This window comes from Amblyomma maculatum, chromosome 4, assembly GCF_055883805.1.
Source record: "Amblyomma maculatum isolate TAMU_Amacu chromosome 4, ASM5588380v1, whole genome shotgun sequence".
Classification (NCBI taxonomy): Eukaryota; Metazoa; Arthropoda; class Arachnida; order Ixodida; family Ixodidae; genus Amblyomma; species Amblyomma maculatum.
Window position 1 is genome coordinate 73138393 of NC_139347.1, and position 23124 is coordinate 73161516.

At 45.7% G+C, this 23124-nt stretch overlaps 1 protein-coding gene across 1 annotated transcript in view; it reads right to left on the reverse strand.

Moving 5' to 3' along the window:
- LOC146191396 (uncharacterized) overlaps nt 1–23124 on the reverse strand; it is a 151456-nt gene that overhangs the window by 96954 nt on the left and 31378 nt on the right. The window contains 6 exon segments of the mRNA XM_084600316.1: nt 138–1271; nt 3001–3036; nt 9750–9928; nt 16822–16886; nt 18405–18676; nt 21827–22033. Coding sequence (XP_084456442.1) covers nt 138–1271; nt 3001–3036; nt 9750–9928; nt 16822–16886; nt 18405–18676; nt 21827–22033 — 1893 coding nt within the window.

Below are 23124 nucleotides of genomic sequence, written 5' to 3' on the forward strand. Positions count from 1 at the left end.
TTGGCAGCATATAAGAACACAAGGCACAAGTAGGCGAAACAGGGAACAGTGCAAGATGTTGATGAGGGTGGTGGAAGGGAAATGCGCGTTGTGTGTGATGCACAGCGTAAAATGAAAACTGTATTATGATAGGATACCTCAACAGAAAGAATGGCTGCTTGTAGATGACCGAGCTCCACACGAAGTAATTCGATGCTCTTGGAGCAGTCAAACCTTTGCAGAACGTGGCCGCTCCTATTGAAGATGGTGGCCCGCATCACCTTGCGGTTGACGATCGCCGAGCGGCCATCGGGGTTCATGGCCACGCCCATAGGGTGCTCCAGGATTTCAGCATCGAACTTGCGTGCTAACTGCCCGCACTGATCGTAAATCTGGATCTGGTGCGTCAGTAAACTCTCAGTTACTACTGTGTTTCCTGAATGGCGCACCACAGCCGCCCGGTTGGGGTACAACAGCTGTCCGTCACTCTTGTCACACTCGACATACTGGAACTGCAACCACCCATCTCGGTCAAAGATCAGATTGCGATGGTTGTCGCTATCGGCGGCCACAGTGTCATTCTGAGGATTCACTGTCACACCAGAAGGCTGTGTGAACGGTCCCTCCACGACGCCGAGCTTGACAATGTTGAAGCGGTAAATCATCTTTCGCCGCTTGAACTGCAACTTCAGTACGTAGAATCCTACGCAAATGTCAGCTAGGAACATGGAAGAGGCTTCCGCCAGAGCACTCGGAGGCAGAGGAGACGGAGATTGCTGTGGACTTCCGAAGTCCGGGCCAGCGTTTAATAATTCAGCACCTCCATTCGACCACTGCTCATAAGGGCCGGCATCTGCGAGCTTTATTGAGGCTTGACCTAGAATGTTCACACAGCTGACACGCTTCGACACAAGGTTTCACTCAGAAGGAAACGTCGGAAGTGCCGTCGTCGTATGGTGGTCATTGCGACACATTGTGGACTGACGGTCAGTGGGACGCAGCACACCACCATAGGGCAGAGCGATTGGTGGTCGCCGCGGGGCAGTTTCGGCAGCTCCGTCTTGCTTTATGCAGGTCGAGGAGTTGTCGGCTCCTTCCTGGATTGCTCGATGTTTGGAAATGAACTCTAGGTCCATGCCATGGGACCCAGACTCAGGTCGAAATGAAAAGAATCCCTGGAACGCTTTTTCCACCAGACGGTTGAAGACCATGGCCTCGGTGCTCGTAGAAAAGTGAGCCAACTTTTCCACAAAGGCACACACCTGTTGAATCCTGTCGATGGCATCCTGAATCTGTAAAGAAAAAAATAGAGTTCAGTATCATCAAGAATAGAAGCGCACTAAGGCCTAGCTTACCCCACCTATAGGAATAGCGCATGTTGAGGATATGAACACACGATGGAGTGCGGTTTCATAAATGTACCATCTGTTACCAATTTTTCATGCACTCGAAATTCAAATGCGCACACTTTCGTATGTTCCCGTCAAACGTCAGCTTGCCATGTTATTCTATAATAGGAGTAAGAATCTCACTAACTACAATTGAGATTTTTTTTTTTGGACTCCTGCAACGCACAATAGGAACTGCGGCCTTAATTCGCCCTTTAATCTTTAACATACTCTTTACTATTTCAAGATGAGCAAAGCTGCATAAAATGTAGAGTGAGAATACAATATGTTTGTTACTATAATAATCATGAGCATGATCGTACAATAATTTTCTCTCGCTGAATACAGCTATAAGAATTGTAGGCAACACATTACGCTACAGAGCAACGTTTCCTAACCCCCTATTCACTTCATTCTAAGCACCCCTTCCTTCCCGGTCGCGACGACGAAAGTGGTGTGTGTGTGTGTGTGTGTGTGTGTGTGTGTGTGTGTGTGTGTGTGTGTGTGTGTGTGTGTGTGTGTGTGTGTGTGTGTGTGTGTGTGTGTGTGTGTGTGTGTGTGTGTGTGTGTGTGTGTGTGTGTGTGTGTGTGTGTGTGTGTGTGTGTGTGTGTGTGTGTGTGTGTGTGTGTGTGTGTGTGTGTGTGTGTGTGTGTGTGTGTGTGTGTGTGTGTGTGTGTGTGTGTGTGTGTGTGTGTGTGTGTGTGTGTGTGTGTGTGTGTGTGTGTGTGTGTGTGTGTGTGTGTCTGGTCTGTGGGGTTTTTTAACGTCCCAAAGCGACTAAGGCTATGAGAGACGCCGTAGTGGAGGACTCCGGAAATTTCGACCACCTGGGGTTCTTTAACGTGCACTGACATCGCACAGCACACGGACGCCACTCCGTTTCGCCTCCATCGAAACGCAACCGCCGAGGTCGGGTTCGAACCCGGGTACTCCGGCACTGCAGTCGGGCGTCTTACCACTGCACCACCCCGGCGGGGTGTGTGTGTGTGTGTGTGTGTGTGTGTGTGTGTGTGTGTGTGTGTGTGTGTGTGTGTGTGTGTGTGTGTGTGTGTGTGTGTGTGTGTGTGTGTGTGTGTGTGTGTGTGTGTGTGTGTGTGTGTGTGTGTGTGTGTGTGTGTGTGTGTGTGTGTGTGTGTGTGTGTGTGTGTGTGTGTGTGTGTGTGTGTGTGTGTGTGTGTGTGTGTGTGTGTGTGTGTGTGTGTGTGTGTGTGTGTGTGTGTGTGTGTGTGTGTGTGTGTGTGTGTGTGTGTGTGTGTGTGTGTGTGTGTGTGTGTGTGTGTGTGTGTGTGTGTGTGTGTGTGGGTGGGTGTGTGTGTGTGCGTGCGTGCGCGCGTGTGTGTGTGTGGGGGGGGGTCTAGATTCTACGAAGGCGCCAGTAAACGTCCGTGCCTCGCCACGTCTCCTCGCGGCGTATGCAGGTGTGACAGAATAAGAGTATGAATGGTCGCTCTCTACTTACCAAACCCTGTAAGAAGAGTCGAAAGTTTTAGAGAGGCATTTGGTTTAACGTTACGCTGTGTCTCACATCCGCACTTGTCGTTCAATGCATAAAAATAAAGCTGCGGCAAATATTTCAGCCTAAAGACGAAATTTGCTTTTTCAGGCTGAAATAATTTTGGTCAAAGAAACTACTTTCTGACTAAGGACTAAGAGAGACAGAATCATCACCTTAATAAAAGGAAAAAGATTATACACACTCAATGATTCAGATATATGTGATTTGAGGCCAGTTGAAAGCCTGATGCACCATTTATGATTAATGAACGCACTGAAATCATCAATAATCAGTTCACTCCGAAGCGAGATGCATAACTTGAAAGCGCGCCTTCTGTTGGCAACACAATTTTATCGTGCGCAAGAGTCGTGAACGCTAAACTGAAGAAATAGCGTGTGCAATGAGAGTGTGCTTCAAGCGGCGAATTGAAACAGCGTTTCATGAATATATATAAACACTCATTTACTCATGGTCTCCTTATACTACCATAACATTAATTCCTACTCATGCCAGCTTTGCTAGTGCAGCAAGAAAATATTGGCATGGAGTAGAACGAACCACGAAATAACGAAAACCGCAGTACAGATTTCTCCATGGAACGAAATAATGCAGTAGCCCTAACCAACATTCATAATTAAGATTCATTGCATTTTTCTTCCAAAAGCGAAACGACCGCATACTTCAATTACGCAGAAACGAAGGTTCCTCAAGTAGCAATCCAAGAGTTTTCTCCGCACGTAAGTCATAATAGGAAACTAAAAATATGATAATGCGTTCCACATCACCTTGAACATTTTAGACGCTTCCACACAGGCAGCAAGCACATCTACCGGTTCGGCCATCTTTGTTTAGAACGTTTGGTGATGATGATATGCCATTTGTACAATGAAAAAAAAAAAGGAAGAAATATATTATTGGTGGGTGCTGGTTTCTTGAATTAGCAATGGCATGTCGCCATCGCGGATATTTCTTTTGGCTGGAACCATTTTTCATTAAGTCGACGCACATTTTTGGTGAGCCAACGTGCAGAAGAGATGCCCCGTCCGAACAAAAATAGGGTATTTCCGACATCATCGCCCAAATTGCGCAAGATTGAAAGAACATAGAAATTGACGAAGAGTCTGGATTGCAATCAGCTCGTTGTGGACGAACCTGAAGCGCAGACATATTGGCTGCTATTTAGAACGGAGCACGTACGGGGCGCAAGACCGTAACGGCCTTTGCTTTTGAATACGGGAATAAGGCCTGTTCCTGTTTCTTATAACAACGAACCAACCAGGTGCCACTGTCCGGAAGCTTATTTCTGCAGAAAACCCTCCAATTTGAGCCCTAACGAGGGCACAAACAATTGAAGGGAAAGGAAAGTTGGCTGAGCCGTTTTGAGGCACAGTGTGACTTTGTTTCTAAAGTACTCTCAGCTGAATCGGCAAACGTCGACGCGGAACCTGGAACAGCATGAATGCGAAAGATTTTCGATGACATGATAGCCACGTATGCAAATCGTGCAACATCTGCAACAACGACGAACCTGGCTTGTTCTCTACAAGGTGCAGCCCTCGATAAGATTGGAGATGAAAGGGCAAATATGTTGAGGCGATAAACACAGCAAGAAGCATGTTACGATTCTGTTGTGTTCCGACATAACGGCCCAGGCAAGCTTTCGCTTATGGTAATCGACCGAAGCAAAATTCTACGTTGCTTTAAGCGGGATCTCAGGCATGTCCGTACATACACATCGAATAACAAATCATACATGACCCGTGCCAACATTAGGAGGAGTCTGGGTGCCTTTGGTGGTGACATAGGGAGAGCAGGAGTGTTGTGTGCCTGTTGTTGGATAACTTCACTGCCCATCACGTTGGCGCCACGACTCTAAGTTTTCCGTCAGAACTGCACCTCCGTGCTTCAGCCAATGAACCAGGGCTTCATATTGAGTGTGAAGTATGCATATCAATAAAGGCATAATGATTCAACTACTGCCCTTAAAAGATAATTGATATGAATCGCCTTTTGAAGTGCATTGAAGTGCAGAAGTGCAGCACACATAATATTACGGATGGGATGCGTTTATTCACAGATGATTGGGATTGGACACGAGGAAAAACAAGCACTCAAGCCATAGAGCTTTTACCTTAGTAGATTAAGAAACTCTATGAGCCAAGCCACCGTCTTTCGCACTTCGTCAGCCTCCCCTTCTAGCAGAAGAAAGAGCCTGTTCTGGCAAAGTCAAACACAGTAGCACAAAACGCACGTTAATCGGTAGAGGATGGCGACTTGCTTTTCATCGCTCCTAATACATCAAAATAGGGCGGCGTCTTAGGTAAAGATCGAGGGACATCAGAAATAGCCGGGATAGCTTCGGTAACATAGCGTTCAAATCTTGCGAATTCAGAAACAGCCGGCAGGCGCACAGGCTGTGCGGATTGATTCAAGGCCCACACGTGCGCGCTACCATCTTTTGCACGAGGTACCAACACATTTTTTCTCTAACACACTGCAAGTGTCCGGCTCAGTTACAATTTGCCAATGCCTCAGTAGAATTGCGGAAGACAGCACGAGGACAAAAGCGGTTGCCTGAGCTGGAAAGGCGACATCTTGCTTGCGAAAAAGCACATTGTCGCAACGCTTAGGCAGATCTCCGACTAAAGCTGACAGCGTGTGTCGGTGCACGAACATTTCGCAGCCTCCAATGTCGAGTATTACGCCGCACTCATGCAAAAAGTCGATACCCAGAATACCCCCGTGCGTGGCATGAGATAACAAAAATTCGGTCCTAAAACTTGCGCCATAAAATTCAAGATGAACCAAGCAAAGGCCGACAGCAATTAAAGGTTCGCCCGCAGCTCCACAAAACGTGATCATTCGGTCCCACGCAAACCTAAATTTATAGTCGAAACGTCGATTTCTAAATGAAAGTGTCATCACAGACACAGCGGCACCAGTGTTCACCAAAGCAATTTTACTAACATTGTTCACACGCGCACACACTTTCTTTTTCAGCATGACAATAGGAAGAGGTGTTGGCGAAGTTGGCCAGCCGGTGACCTTACCTCCATCGGTCGCACCAGCTAGTTTTCCATGGGTGGTGGATTCGAGTGGCCACGACGCGGCAGTGAACGGCGCGGCTTAATAGGAGGCAGAGTCATGCTGCGCTCGGAGGCAGGAGAATCAACGAAGTCGGTACGGGAAAAAGAGGATCCGCGAAGAGAAGCAGGCGGCTGCCATGGCGCGCCATCATGAAATCGAGCTGGGCGTCGTGGGGAAGCACGCGTAGATCAACGACGCTGCAATAGCGAGAGATGTGTCCGCTGCGGCCGCAATTATAATAGACCGGCGCCTCTCGTTTACCGTACAAGTAGGAGGGATGACTTTGCGTAGAACGAGAATACCCGGTGGGCGTATATCGAGGTGGTTCACACGGAAAGTAGTCGTAAGTATAGTGATCCGGTTAATTTCGGTGTTTGTAATATTGACAAAAAAGGGGACCGATCGTCTCCACCCTGGACGGTGCTCCGCTCTTTGTTGGTAATCTAAGCCCGGGGAGTATACGCTGATCCATACGTGGCTCAAACAAGGAGCATGTGTGGTGCGTTTTATCATCGGCAGCACCTTGTAGCCGAGGATTCTTGACGCATTTTCCGCGGAACCATTGAGGCAATGTCTTTAGACGCAAGAATGTCAATGTTGACAGCAATTGTGAACTTAGCCGACCAAATGTGGGGGAACATCGACGCGACTTGAGTGCCTGAAACGCACTACACCGCTTCATCACGTTAGCTATAGTGGAGCGGTTGTCTTTCGTGATCGGAAAGTTGTAAACGTCTTCGGAGATTCATTTCAAGAGTTGGCTTACCTTGTCTTCTTCAGTCATGTTTCTGTTGACAAGCCGGCGAAGTCTGAGTACTTCCTCGGTGCACTTCGCGCATGTCTCACCTGGAACCTGAGCTCTTTGCGCAAAGGTAAGCTCGGCTCTCCTTTCCATAGCCGAAGTGTCACCGAAACACACCGTGATTTCGTCCACAATCCGGGTCCAAGTGGTAAATGTGTCCTCGGGATTCCCAAACGATAGGAAGGCTGTCCCGTCGATAAAGAGCATAACGTTGCAAAGTTGAGCACCCAGATTCCAGCGATTGTATTTGCTTATTTGCTGGCTCGTTGGTATTGGGTCAGCCAGTATTCAACGTCTTTATCAGATTCACCTGTAAACGTGCGGGGTTTCCGATGGGGCGGCCAAGACCTGAGTCATTCAGCAGATTGTGTCTTAGCCATTTGAGTTAACATGACGTTGGTTTCCGACTGCAGAGGTGTCAAATCAGCTAAGCAACGGCTGCGCCGAACGGCCAGCGTATCCAGGGCCACGTAGCCGGCCGACCTCTACCAAATATTGTTACGAATGGAATGAGTTTATTCAAAGATGATGGGGGATGGATGTAGGCCACAACAGGCAGCCAGGCCAATGTCCTTCAAACTTCGTCAGCCCCCCTTTCCTAACCACGCAGTCACTTACACTTCTTTCACATCAGTCGCTGCGTAGCGCATGACAATATGTTATTCATGCCTATAAGAACGATCAATACTGCAATCGACAGCCTGCTCAGTTATGAGAGCAGGGTTTTGTCACTACTGCAAAATAAGAAGGGACATTCGTAGATTGCACCCTTTTTAAGGTAAAGTTTCACTTCTGTAGAGTGAGGCACAATCCCGTTTTTGCGATAACAAAATTTACAAGAAAAGGAAAAATATCCTCTCCCCCTGTCACTTCGCTATTGGGCGTTCAAATGTATACAGTCGCCGAACACGTTTTCGGACTCAGCGGGTCCCAGGAAATGGTCCAAGTAACGGAAAAGTCTAAAAAATATGTGAGCTTGCGTGGGTTTGCAACAGAGGTCAGACAGGATAGCAAGGAAGACAAGCCTTGTCCCCTTCCCTTAATGCGTTGCCCACTTCTGAAAAAGCGGCTCTGCGCCGTCTCTTTAGTCCCCTCCATATTGCCAAAGAATACAAAGACATATCGCTTTCTCTTTTCTGCGCAGCCTTTCCTGCTGAACCAGAGAAAGATTTCCGGTAGATTTAATAGTCTCACTGTACGTACGCATACATGTAGAAATTATATCACTGCGGAGCACGGCCCACCAATCGCCTAAGCTGCGATTGCTAGTCGCGCTGCATGCCCAGAGGGCTGTGAATGGCGGCGCACCGAACGTGCATCTTCCAAGCTGCTATCGCCAGTCACGCTGCAAGCCTAACGAGCACTAAGCGGCAGCGTGCGGCCCACATATTGTCCAAGACACGGTCGGTAGTCGCGCTGTATGCGCAAGGGCAGAGAACGATGGCACGCAGCCCGGAAATCGCCTAAAGCCGAAACCGTTAGTCGCGCTGTACACCCTTCCAAATTTTTATTAATATCGAGTATTGCATCTCTAGATGCAATGTGCAAATTGCTCTTCTGGAGTGCACAGCGCTAGCTTCTTAGTGCTGCAATTAACACGTCACATTACATTTAATGGTCATTTTCTCTATCATACTACTAGCCTGATCCAGTCAGATATAAAGTATGCAATTCGCATTGTCTGTTGTGAAAAAAAGCAAAACCAGCAGCACTCGCTGAAATTATTCTTGGGTCATTTACGCTGAAATAAGTTCCACTTAACAAAATTGACAACCATTTCCTCATTAGAGCGGTCATTTACCGAAAGAAAGTGAGAAAGGTCAGAAGCACTGCTGCCCATGATTTGTCTCTTCGTGGCTGTACTGGATGCAGATTTTTCATTTTGGCTAAATTAAGCAAGCCTTCCATCCTGACACTTCTTTAGAGAAATAGATTAATAATTATCACGCCTTGGGCTGATTTTGCTTAACGAACAAGCACCCTTTGTAGCAGATAGAAGAATTTGAAAAGCAGTGGGCAGTGGCAAGCATATCGCCGACTCCGCGATCCCAATGGTCCTGAGCTCACGGAGAGCATCCAACGGCGGTGCGGGACTCGCACATTACTGACGGCAGTATCGTCAGTCTCTTTTTACACATCACGAGCATCGGGCGGTGGCCATGCTGGTGTAACGAAACCCTGTCAGCCATAAACAGATCTTCGTAAATGCATTTCCCGTACTTTTGCACATTGATGTCAACGTCATTGATTACGAAGCAGCGCGCCAGTAAAACACACAGGCAGGCGTTTGCCCCTTCATCCTGTCGGTGTGTTTTCCTGTGTGTTTTCATAATCAATGGCAAACCAATTAGCCCAATTATCTACTCTAGTGAATCTGATGTAAAGTCAGTTCAGTTCAGTCGTTCAGTCGTGTCCGACTCTTCGTGACCCTATGGACCATATCAAGCCATGCTTTCCGGACTCTCACTATCTTCCTAACATCACATAACTTCATCTGCAGCGCCTCGAGGATGCCATCTAACCATCGCGTTCGCTGCCTACCCCTTCTCCGGCGACCCTCAACCTTTCCCAACATCAAATCTTTCTCCAGCGACTCCTGTCTTCTCATCAGATGACCAAGGATGACAGCGTTAAAAGGGCACACTCATCACATTTTTCTTAGAGTATTTCTGCTTTAGTATTACGCGTAGCGCATTAGTAAACATCGGTGACATCATGAAATTAGTCTGTGCTCAGCAAATAATTTATAATTGAATTCATTCTAAAACGTCGTTTCGCGGTCGGTTTCCGATTGCCACGCGATGCATGGTTCTACAACATAAGAGAACTTAAGATAATGTGAGGCAAACGAAAACTGCGATATAATAGCTCTGTCCCCTAGCTGTCATTCCGACTTATAAAGCTGTGCATTATTCTGTAATAAAGCTACAAAATAGCGAATGTAGTGTACCTTTGCATGCATTAAATAAGCTGTCTATCCTGGTTGAGCATAGTCACGTTGAACTTGTGGTTGTCCTTCACAAGAATCTCGCCCCCTTGGTTCATGCACACCCGAATTGGGTAGTAAGTCAGGCCCTCACCACCAATCTGCCTAAAAAACGCCCCGTCATAGTTGAACACTTTGACGCAGTGTGCCCGGTTGCCAGAGATGAAAATCTCCTGCCAGTGTTTTGATGCTTCCGCCGAACAAAAAAATGGAAGTTTTTGATTCTTAAGGAGAACGCGGACATAATCGCCCTAACTGCGACAGGAAAATAAAAATGAGGAAATAGCCGAAGCGTCCGGTATTTCACGCAGTTCGCTGTCGACGATACTGCAGTCCAAAAACAACCTTTTGGCGGCTCTGTAGTATGAAGAGCGTGCGCAGGAAGAGACGTTGACGACCCCGGCTTTAGAAAATTTTGACAATTGGCTGTGTATTCCTCGTCCTTAGAACAATGAACCAACAAGGCGCCGCTGTCCCGAAGTTTTGCCAGCTGGGGCACAACAAATATATGGGAATTGCCTATTGGCTGCACTATATTAATGCACGGCGGCAAACTTCGACACAGAATCAGCATCAACATGGATGCGAAAGCCTTACGTAGACATCGAAACTACGTAAACGTCCTGCATGATCTACAGAGCTGACGGAACTGGCCTGTTCTACAAAATGCTGCATTCGAAGACTGGACCTGAAAGGGCAAAGATATTGTGGCGGGCACCATAGAGAGAAACACATTACGATTCTGTTGTGTTCCAATATGGACGGATAAGACAGGCTTCCGCTTCTTGTAATCGGCCGAAGCAAGAAGCCACGTTGCTTTAGGGGAATTGCAGGCTGCACGAGCATAAAAGGCGATAAAAATCATGCATGATTCATGCCAACTTTGGGAGGTGGATGGGTTCCTTCGATGGGGACATGTGGAAAGCAGGATGATTGCGTGCCTGTTTTTGATTAAGTGCTAATCATGTTAATGACACGACTCTGACGAACCTCCTGAGAGATATCTTTCCTTCGAACTTCTTTCCTGATTCAACCTCTGAATTAAGGTGTCATGCGGAGCGTCAAATATGCATACCAAATGAGGCGTATTATTTAATGGCTGTCCTAAAGAATCACTGAGATGAACAGCACTTTAGAATTGGATTTCTTTATGGCTCTGGAAATGATGGTCGCGGCATGAACAGCTGCAAAGACAACCATTATTCAGAATTTGTCCAAGCACGCGTGGGTTGGCTGCCAGGCAGCTTGCAGTGGTCGCCTCGCCAGAGTCGGAGCTTCGAGAAAAACAGACCGCATTTGTCAATGCACGGCAGCAGCTGCGATGTAACGACGAGAGTATGCCCAATGCTTTGCTCCACTTTCTCTTCGTGGATGAACGTCTAATTATCTACGAGGAGTTAACAAACGGCACCATTATCAAGAATGTATTAAATATGTCTAACGAGAGCAATGACGACCAGGGCGATGATGAGCTACAGGAAAATATGACACGTTTGCGAGATGTTCCCGATGATATTGATACCATGTGTATGTTCACCTGTACTTACGACTACGATCGGCGTTGAAAGGGAAATCCTGCTTAGTTTGAAGTGCAGAATTTTCGCGCCGCTTCGAGGCAACAAAAGGCAAACATAGATTACAAACTTTTTGGAATAAAGTCTTGCATCCTTAGTGTTAGGCTCTTACTTTTTGATCTAATGCACTCCCGTTTTCGCACTAACCAAATTCTCGCGAAAAGTAAAATATTTTTCTTAACCGGTAATTTTATTATTAAAGGGTTCAACAGCATACAGGAGACGAACTATTTTTCGGACCCGGAAAGCTCCAAATAATTGAACGGTCCGAAAAATGCGCAAACTATCTCCGAAAAGTAGGCTCTATAAACCACTTTACCGCTCACCCTATTTCATTTATACGTCGATAATAAGGAGTTATAGCGCACTATTTGCTACCGCAGTCTGCTTTCGCGCGTCAGCCGCTAGCATGCTGATCCAATACGGCAAGCGCGTTATCCCCTTCTCACGCGCTTATTGAACCTAACCAGTTTCTCCGACTCAAAAAAACAAACCAGCAAAAGGAAGCCCCAAAATCCGCTAAAACCTTTAAATTAAAATATTTGGATAAATGAACATCATTTTTACACAGTTAGTCCTCCTATTCAGCATATCTGCCTAATGTAAATATTGCTGTGATTATAATAAAAAGTTTATATTTGCATTACGGCTAGATCAAACATCGGACAACGAATAATTTCATTCTCAATAATATACCGACGGCCGATTATTAAGCTTGCAAACTTACTTCTTCCCTTCCTGATCACAAACTGAATGGCAGACACGTGCACTGGCATAAAGGCGTTGTCTCCTTCATATGGTGTGCCAAGCACTCTCCAAGCGATGGTCTGCTCCCACCACCGGTTCTACACAGCGTACCGGCGCTGTTACCAACGTGCACAGTCATATTAGGCTGATATTTCGGATTACACCTCCGAGCAGTTCGGAGTTTGAGCAGCATTTCCCTGCTTCGGAGATCGGCTCGAATAGTTATGACGGGGTTCGTCATGTTTTTTCGTATTAGAATCATTATTTTTTATAATGCTCAGTTGACTGAACATTCGTCCCAATTTCAAAAAGAAAAGAGCAGCATCAGCATGTAGAGAGCAAAGGCGCCTTTGCCATGGCAAACACAAAACCTCCCCCACGGAAAAATTACACTGTCTACCAAAACTTTCTCGGCACTGGCAAGGGAGAAAACGTTTGTATGTTATGTAAACAGGACGATTAAATCAATCAGACTCCATAAAAATCATTTGTGTCAGTGTGCAGTGTTTACGCTGCACCAAAGTTGTGCTACGAAATTCAAGAAACCTGTGAAACGTTTCGCTCAGATGGAAAGTCGGTTGTATTATAGTAGGCACAAAGTGATGTCAGTTTGGATGGACAGTTCATGAACTTTTATTTTCAAAATCCTCTCAATGCTAATGCTAATGTCGAAAAGCAAACTTTCTGATATTGATGCCAAGAAACATTTTTGAGTGCTCTGAAAATCTAACAATGAAAGCATTCGCAGAATAAGCGCAGCTCCTGCAGTGCTGTAAAACCATTTTTTTAACTCGCTGTAATTGTGCCTCCGCTTTCGCCCGGCGAGGTTTACCCCAGAACCACGCCGACTTCGGGAACTTCGACGTGAATCAGATGTGCATGCGCCTGTGTCACTCTGTGTTAAATAACGGGTCTCACAAACGTCGCAATAATGTTTCGGACGACGTGACAGCCATGCGGTTGCCCCGAGTCTTAGACATTTTGTAATGCATGGCATAAATATATCAGTGACGTGTCATTCCATTTAGACCCCGCATAGAGGTGCAGATGATCCGCCATTTACATATCACTAGAAGCATTAGAACGGAGGGAAAGGGAAATCTGAGGGAAAGGGGAAACCACAACCAGTGCATCCACACTGCTGAACACTTCCTGCAACATGCGCTGCTTATTATTGTTGTGTGCTGTATGCTTGGTTTCACTGGCCTCAATATGGTCCGCCCTGAAGTTACGTACTTTTGAACTAGTAAGTACTTTTCATAAAACGCGTGACGTAGTTACCTGTCGTAAAATGCACGCACAACTTATTACCGCTACACCATCTCCAGCAAATTGAGCAGGAGAAGCGGCTCTTTGTATGCGAGAAATCAGAGGCAAGCCAGCACCAAGCAGTCACACGCTGGATAAAGGCGCTGGATACATCTTTATGTGCACATTCGTGATCGTTATATGTAGTTCTCCAAGAAGTACTATCAGCGCAATTGAAGATGGGAAATAACTTCTGCGGGAGGTTTTTCGTGAAACCAAACGAGACAGAGTAAACCCTCAGTAATTCAAATTCTGTTACCTTGAAGTCCCCTAATTGCAAGAATGCGTATGGTGCAATTTATTGTGTAGGTTTGAGAAGATAATTTGAATCGACGGCTTGCACCAGGCAGGTTTATCTGAATACCTAATGTGCTATGCAGGAATGCATGATACAAATTCCACGCCAAACAAATGAAGCGACGAACTCTAGGAGCCATGATGCGTACCAAAAGGCAATGTTAATTGAAGCATTAGTTGCCATAGCCATCAGTCCCAGAATTTCCTGCACAAGAAACGACTATGTGCCATTGCTTGTGGGTCCCTGAAGAACCCAAAAGAAAGGAGACATGCTTCACTGCGCCGCAGCCATGACAGGTCCCGTCAAGGACGGGTGCTTATCCCACGACACAATCATTATTGCTTAGTGCCCCCACTAGGTTGACAGCGCGCAACAACACCCTGCGCAGTTTCTTCTAACGGCGTGCTGTGGCAACAGGGTTAGGTTACCGTAACCTTGATTACTTCTTGTACAGTTGCTTGAAATCTACCTGCCTTCAGAGAACCAATTCCAAACTTGTACATCTATTTATTACGTATAAATTTGGCGGGATGTAAGACAGCTTTGCAGGAGCGGTGATGCATGGAATTTAATGCACTTAAAATAGTATGCTACGCAAATAGGCAAGGCATGCAAGAATAGAAACTGCACGTTGTTCGTCCGGCTCGCTGTCGCTACCCGTTGTCATTTCAAACGCGCGCGTTATGAGCAACACCAGATATCAATCTCTGCGGCGCGTACACGCTGAAGGCTCGGAAACTGCACAGATATGTGCTCAGGGCCATTCCCGCCGCACGTGAGGTGCAAATCAAGGTGAAGCGCCTTTTCATTGTCCACCTCTGCTGGCATTAATATCAATTTAAAAGTTATTGATATACATTCCGTGACCACAACTTTATTCTGTGGAAAAGGGACAAAACGAAATGCTGCAGCAAGATGAGGAGGGAGCACATTTTTACTTAATGCGTTTGTCCAATAGAATTATTTGAGGGGCTCATTTCTTCGCTGTTTTCAGTTAATCCTAAAACCGGGTTAATTTGGATGTTTCTTGTAATCCTGATGGCTGAATTAAAGCTCTACTGTATTGACCTAACCGAATGAGCAAAATAAAAATATCTTCAGCTGTGTTCACAAAAAAACTAATTCGAAAAATTTATTACGCGTGATAAGGTAACTGCACTACCTTATAGGCTTGTCGATGTGAAATCTAAACTATTTTGCTGTGGCGAAAACAAACATGCAGGGAAATTCATTCCAGCGAAGCTCTATTTCTTCTTGGAACATTATATATAGAATGGGCGAATAGAAGAATTTTAATACACGAACTGAATATATAGAGAGCAATGTCTTCAGATATCAAATATTGAAGCAGTAAAAATCGAAAATTGTGAAAAGAATAATCCCTTTGTCTTCTTTATTTTGAAATTGCTCATCATACAGTAAAATATTATTTCGATCGTCGTTACTCGCCAATCCAAACTAGGACCGTTGTCCTGCCATATATGCCCATTTAAATCTATGCAGTCAGACGCTCGTTAATTCGGACATGAGCAGGCTCGCTCCTCAACCTGAATTGCATAAAAAAGAGATGTCTGCGCACTTCAACAGCGCTATGACAGGAACGACAACCATCGGAAGTACCCTATTTCGAAAATACAGCTCATACTGGTACAGCGGCCAGAGCCGCTGCTGAGGCCAACGGACTCCTGGACAGAGGTCTGCCGACCAATGCTCTTTCTTAACCCACTACCCCTAACCCCAATTTTTCTCAATAAAGTTTATCAATCAATCAATTGAATAGATTTCGTTTCAGCTTCCTCTCATCCTGTGGCTACAGTCAGGCGTGCATAGGCCAGTCGTGCATTTTCGAACACCGTTTAGGACACTGCATCTGCATGTCAATGAACGTTTCTGTTCTATTTTTATTTTGAGATCACATCACGCTGTTTTGAAGCATGCTGCTTTCTGTATTCTGAAACTAGGCGCGGGCCACATGAAGTTCCACCGCACTGTGCGCTTCACTGCAGCTGTTTAGCGTGTTGACAGCGCAGTGAAGCATCCGCAAAACCCGACAAGTCTGATTTGTGAAGAAGCACACTTTCTACTGATCCACATTGCGGGAAGGGTAAGGGAGGCCCTTCATTGTCGAACAGCTTACAAAATCCGTGAACATAATAAAACTAATCTTCTGAAAAAAATTTGCTTTAAAAACTGCGAACTTCTGTACTGCTAATGTTTCTTTTATATGCAGATAATATAGACCTGTTGCATAGCGCGGTACGCTAGGGATCTGCTTCTTCGCGATAGCAGTGCATATTCAGTCTATATGCTCTGGACCCGACCTTCATATAGCGACCCGAATATAAACGTAGATTCCTGGGAGACATTACTGCTCAATCACTAACAGAAGAGCAACGCAAAGTCACCGGTTTCACCGCTGCTGAGTCTCGAAGGATTCCAGCCGACGGTTAAAGGAATGGATGGGGTTTTAGGCTGAAGCTTTTTTCCCCATAATTTTTGGCGGGTGCGAATAAACGTTGTGTCTCTCTTCCCCGCTGCACCTGCGCGCAAGCATTAGCTGAACTTGATATAGCAGGCCGCAAGTGCGCTCGCGCTTATTGTTCCCGATGCGGCAGGCGCACATTCCAACGGGTAACGTCCGACTCCTTCAAGGCGATCTGCTAGGGTGCGTAAAAGCGTCAGTTCCTCCGCCACAGCTCACGCATCGAGGCACCCTACGATCTGTGCATGCACAGTAACACTGCCCAGAAGAGGATCACGTTATGCAATCTCCACATTTAGAATTTTCAACAAGGGTGATGCTTTCATCGTATGCCCCCCAGTTCACTTCTGGGTTATGTAGCTCAGCTGCGGGCATGATTTGACGAATGGCAGGTGCCTCGCAAAGCAAGCAATACCATTCAGCTTCAATGAAACCGAGAGGAAGAACTCACGGCAAGAAAGCGTGCAGGACAGGAGAATCTATTGCGCTGACAACAGTTTGCATCACAATAAATTTATTACGTTAAGATTTCGAAAATGAACACTTGCTTTTTAATTTAGAATATGGCGACCAGAATTGACAGTCGCATTTGCCCGAACGCCTTATTATGTCTACTGTAGGGAGCGTCTAAGCGGATTTGCTCCAAAATGTCAATGGTCTTCGGCTTCCCTCACGACACCATGAGGTTGCGATGAAGCCATCCCTCACAAACCGCTTGTGGGCAAGCTGCACCCGTGGCCTGTAACGGAAAAACAGCCATGATTCACCATAAAAAACAGTAACAACACATGATGGGTGCACAGTTCCGGCGCAATAAAAATAGAGAAACACATAAAAGTACTAATCTATGTCCAAAGCGGCGTGCCACTGAGCTTTGTTCGCTGTTTGCTGTACTTTTTAACTACCGCTGCAGTGAGACAGTCCGAAGGTACGAAAACAAATACATATATGCGGTCGAACACACGCAAACTGTTATCCATCACGCCTGCCGTTGAGCTCAGGTAAAAGATGGGCAGGGAACTTGCAGCACAAACTAGTGAATGAGTAGGAAAGCTTGATGGCCACTCTCCAAGCGAGTCATTGTCAACTAGGTTCCTTTTTAGGAGCTCCATTGAAGGAAAATTAAAGCGAGATGAATAAACCAGCTTCTGCTGTAGCAGTATTAATTCTATTTAACTGTGTTGCGCATTTATAGCAGCACATAGTGAAAAGCTCCAGAATCTAAAGTAATTAAAATATGAAATTATTTGTCCGCAATGACAGCACACCATTGAGGAAAACTGAGTGATAGTAAAGTCCAACCAAAATCATAAGCACAAAAGGATTGTGACAACATGAATCTCACGGGGATGAGGTAAAAATGTGTGTCACCGAAGTTTGCTGGTATATGTCGATGGTATATGATCAGTGCTTTGTGCTCAATGGTACATTAGCAAGTCTCATATTTTCAGAATCCATAGCAGCAGGAAGGAGTGTTCGGAACAAGGAAAAAATTTCTTGTTGTATGCGATGCCATTCCAGTAAGGGAATTTCACAGATTCATATCAACCATATTCTTATCCTCAAGAGTGTACTGTACTCGCAGAAAACCTGCCATGATCACGAAGATGAAATGTTTGAAAATACGACTACTTTTTTCCACAGACAGGGCTTGAAACCATGACAAACTTGAAAACATGGCCACCACCCACACCACCACAGACCAAGATTTAGCCCATATCCGTCAAGCCGATTTACTGAATCTTAAGCAGTCTAGTCCCTCCAATGGTCTAGCAAATAGCAAGTCTTTAAGAAATCCCAAGCTACAACAAAACGTTTGCTAAAACCATGTAGCATGTATCTCATCGAACTAAAAAGAACCTGTCTAAATAGTGCGTGGTCTCAAAGAACCCCATAGCCATAGCAAGTAATTGGCAAAGAAAAGAAAAGCAGCATCAGCCCGAGTCTCAGAGTGCCATAAATGTGACTCATTGAGTAAAATGAAAAACAAAAACGGCGATTGGATAACATGAGTACGTACGGTTTACCTTCCGAATGCTGAATTGTAATGATCCGAGTTTCTTGAGCAAAGATCCAATCGCACAACATAAAGGCATTTTTTTGCATTTCCCCTGCTATCAAATGAAGCCGCCCCAACACTGATCCATTTGAGTCCAAATCTTAGAGCTCAACAGCCACATGCTATCAGAGTCTATTTCGGGAACTTGCTGCTCGTAAGCGACACGTTCGCCATTGAACTCAACTGAGAAAAGCCCACGTTACCGTGGGGTGGTCAAGCAAGGCCCACTCCTTGCAGACAGGCAGGTCGCACGATAGGCAGAAGTAGCGCAGTGCCTCCGACCGGTGACGCAGGCAGGCGACCGGTTTGTCCCGAGGTACCCGCAGCTCGTCGCTCATGCTCTGCAGTCCTCGCAGCATCAACACCCAACTGCCCTCGAAGCAGTGCATAAATTGGTGCGCCATCACACAGTTGGGGCACAGGGAGTTGGCGCAGTCGAAGCAGCAGGCATCTGCACTCGACTCTTTGCCCTGCGCAAATAGGCATATGGGAGAGTGTCATAAACGTACTGCAACACGGTAAAGAAAAGGAAAGATTTGACTTATGGGGTTTAACTCTCCCAAAGCAACAAAAACGATGAGAGCCATCATAGCGGAGGGCTCCGGAAATGTCGACCACCTTAGGTTTCTTAAAGCGCACTCGCATCGCACAGAACACGGGCGGCTTTTTTTTTTTCCCTGACATCGAAAAGCGGCCGCCCCAACCGAGATTCAATCCTGTATCATTCAAGAACAGTCGAGCGCTCTAACCACTATGCCATCACAGGGGTAAATAAGGAAACAGTCAACGCAGACAGCGTGAAACATGTAAAGGGGTAGCAAGCAGGAAGAACACTCAATAAATCGTCCGCTAATGAGCAGAAAAGCGGTAAAAATAATCTTAGCAGAACGCACAACTTTACTGCGTGCGATCAAGGTATAGCTTTTGGGACATAATAGAAGCTCATTAATCAATGACGCAAGGTTCAGGGTGTCAGGAAAAAATTAAATTATCCACAGTTCCAATTATTTATTGATCCCGAAAAACTTACAAGAACCAGTTGCATAATTCATAATTCAAGTTATTTAATGATCCAAAAAAACTTACAAGAACTTTTTACATCATTGCAAAAATTTGAAAGATCAGGCAATGGCCGCCTGCTTTTTACATGAGAATATCTAATGGTTTTTTACCTTTCCATGAATGGTCTGCTGGATGCATACTTTCATGTCCGTAGGCAAATTGCATATGGTTATCAGTGTTTTCTAGTGCCTTGAACATCATTACAAAATTAAAACACGAAAACAAACATTACGCGCCGCCACGCCTTTAAGGCATCCCTTCAGTGGAGAACCTGGCTAGTCGCAGCCGGTTGCTAATTTATTTGGAAAATTTGGACTAAACGATGACATTTTACGTCGCACCTGGAGCGGCAGGACTTAGAATGAAATGAACGGTGCGAAAAAGACAATTTACGAAGGGCTGTATGGAAATCATACATCCGATTTTTAAATCCTTAGTCAATATCTCTAGACCATATTTGTACGGTTTGATAAATGCTATGCGTTTCGGCTTGGGCTTGCGAGAGGAATGGCGCCAGAAGCGCGCGCAGCTAGAGCAGCGCGCTGCCCCGACTTCAGAGCTGGTTACGAGGGACAACGGCAACGCCGACGGCGACGTCGCGAAACGCAGGAACAGGCACGAAAGAGCTGCGCTCTAAAAGAAACAGGCGCGTTTTGAACATACTTCACCACACATATTATGGAGCATGCGATGAAGCATTCTCCAAGGCAATGCCAGTGCAATCGAACATCTGAGGAAGCACGTAGATGCAATAGAGAAATATGCTTAGGTTCCAAGACAGTGTGACGGCATCTCAAGGTGAAACGAAACGGACAGTGACGTGATGAAGAGTGTCCAAAATGGAGCGTCTGGCCAAAGCGCGCGCCCGATGGCAGCGAATTGTAAGAAGGCTAACTGAAATTATTCTGCTGAGTTATATCTTAGCAATAAGGTAGTTCGAGTCCTCGTTCCTTCTGTTATTGCGCGTATTCGTGATGGGCGTGGGCACCACTGTTCCACGTAATTCAGGGTCGGCGAGGCCTGTTTGGACGATTGCGAGGTAAACGTTGCAGGGGCGGTAGAACATTAGGTAGGTGGATGCGATTAAGAAATTCGCAGGGGTCAAGTGAATGCAGCTAGCACAGGACCGGGTTAATTGGAAGAAAATGGGAGAGGCTTTCGCCCTGCGGTGGGTATAGTCCGGCTGATGACGAGGAGGATGATGAACGAAATTGCAACCACTCTCCAGATGTCCTGACTACCCCGACGTACACATTCATTCGTCTTCCCGCCAAATTCCTTTGCCGCTAAGCAACTTTCCCTCCATTTTCTTTTCTATAGCACGGACCATTAGAAGGACAACGCAGAAACAAAACACAAGCAAAACAGAAGCATGGTCACATGCTAATCGCTTTCATTGCTCTAGAGACAGAAATGAGCGACGAACTCAGTTCATTTACTTCTCAGAACTGTATCCCCCAATTAAATTAGCGTAGGCAGAGTATTTATTCATTACGGGGTCCATGAAAATCGATCTCAAAGGCCTAAGGCCTGTAGTGTCTCGCCATGGGCATTTCTGCCTGATGCCTCCCCATTCGCCTCGTGAGGACGAGTGTAACCAGGCAGACCACACACACTTAGCCTACGCAACTTAGGGAGTGCCACTGAGTGCCCCTGGCTACTTTGAATTCTGTCCCGTGGCATCTGCCCCTTCGGTGGCCCCCCTTCAGTCTCTGATGCGCAATTTCATTTCTTTCTGTCCCTTCTTGCAGATCCTCTACGCTGGCTCAAGCCTGCCGCACTTCGTTCTTACTTTCGAAGCGCCCTACGGGACTTCCGTTGTTCACGAAGAGCAATTATGCATTTTGGATAAGTATTTTCGATTAAAATTAATTACTTGCGCTGCGAAATTACTGCCATATGTAATGCATTACATTACTAAATCATCATCATCATCATCATCATCATCATCATCATTTATTTTCCCTTAAGGACCCCTAGGCGGGGCATTACATAAGGGGGGAGCAAAAAGATGAAATCACAAACAAAAGGAACATTTGGAATATAGCAGTGAAGGCAAACATAATTGTTAAAAGAGCCTTATAAAACGAAAGAGTGAACAATCATAGATGCATTGAGGCCATCGCGCCACATGAAGAAGAGGAAAATGGGAACACTGTTTTGCATACAAAGGTACTATACCAGAAAAGCACCTTATTATGTTTCCAAGTACCAAAAAAGTACTGAAATTACAGTAATTTATTTACTGTCATGACTGCCTCACACTCTTCCTACTCACATGAAAGATGCTAAGCGCTTGTACATAAATCCAAGCACTAAACAACCTGATAATATTCAGGCGAGGGTATGAAAACGACGCACCCGATACTATGTTTTCTAGCGAACCCAACAACCCAGTTAAAGATTATTTGAACTCAATCCATCCAGAACAATAAAGTCACTGCGAGGGGTAATACACTTGGCAGAAGCTGTAAGTTCACTATTTACATCAACTGCGCTTACAGGATCTGCGAGGGTCCTTTCTTCAATAATGAAGCTTCTCTGGCCAGCTCACTCACCGTGCAACCTGTACAGTCAGGAATGGCCCCTCCGAGAGCCACAGTTTCTAAGATGTTGGAGACTGCACAGTCGGATGGAAGGCCAGCCATGCCTCCGATTGGCAAAGGTGTGTCTTGGCTGCACTGGGGGCAACGACAACGAATCTCGTCCCCTGGCCACTCCTTTTCCAGGCACGGTTGACAAAATGTGTGGAAGCAAATTAAAACCTGCGACAAGGCCAAAGCAGCAGCTGCTGCAACAAAAACTCAACAAGAATCGAAGCGGTGTATTCAAAGCAAGAGGCTCAGATTGGGGCAGGCTCTGCAATGATCACAAACAACACAGCTTTCTATCAGAACACAAAGAAAGAGATATTTCACATCTAAGAATGGAACCCTGCTATACTAAGCTGAGGTAGTAAAATGATGTTGCAGTCCCATTTCACTTTCAGTAGATGGCAGTGCATTTTCCGCGGTTGTAGTAAGGACGTATATTAAAACCTCGCTGGTTAGGGCACTCAACCGATGATCCGGCGAATCATGAAATGGCGACCGCATCAGTCAAGTTTTGGTGGAAGTGAAAAGTCTGTGGGATGTGAGTGTACGCTGAAGAGCCCTAGACGAACGATATTATACAAAGCACTTCATTGCAGCATCTCATATAGCCTGAGTCCCAATGAGACGTAAAAACCCATAAAGCATAAGTCAATTTCTTTTTAAATGAAACTTTCTCGGTAAAGAGCACCAGTCGATGGCAAAGTATTATACTTGTGGAATGACAATGTCATATCACGCGCTGAGCCAGGAATGTATCAGACTCATGAAACAAGTAACGGTGTAATCAAAAAGCCAGCGGCCTGTGGCAAATGATGTGCGAATATTGAAATTTTCGGACACAAAACGAATACGACTGTGGGAAAAATGAGCCTTCAAATGTCCAGTCGAATTTTTGATCGGTGAAAAAAACGACGAATATAAAAAGCAAATAACACTGTTCTCTTTTTTTTTTTTTGAGACTACATTGGGTATTTAGAAAGAAAATTTAATTGTAATTGCACAGAACTGAACGCCTTACTGAAAAAGAAAAAGTTTTCTTGCACAGGAAGGATCCGCATGAGACCCGGGGGAGCTGTCATATCACTGCTGAATACAGTAAACTCTAGTTAATTCGGCCTTTAAGTAGTCTCAGCGACACATCATTGAGCGCATGAAACTAAGCTAAATGGGGTATCTTGGCAGGCTGTTAGAGCCGCCTACAACTGTAGGCTGGCTCATACTGGTTTTAGAGATAGATAGGGATGAGGATGAAAGGCAGGGGT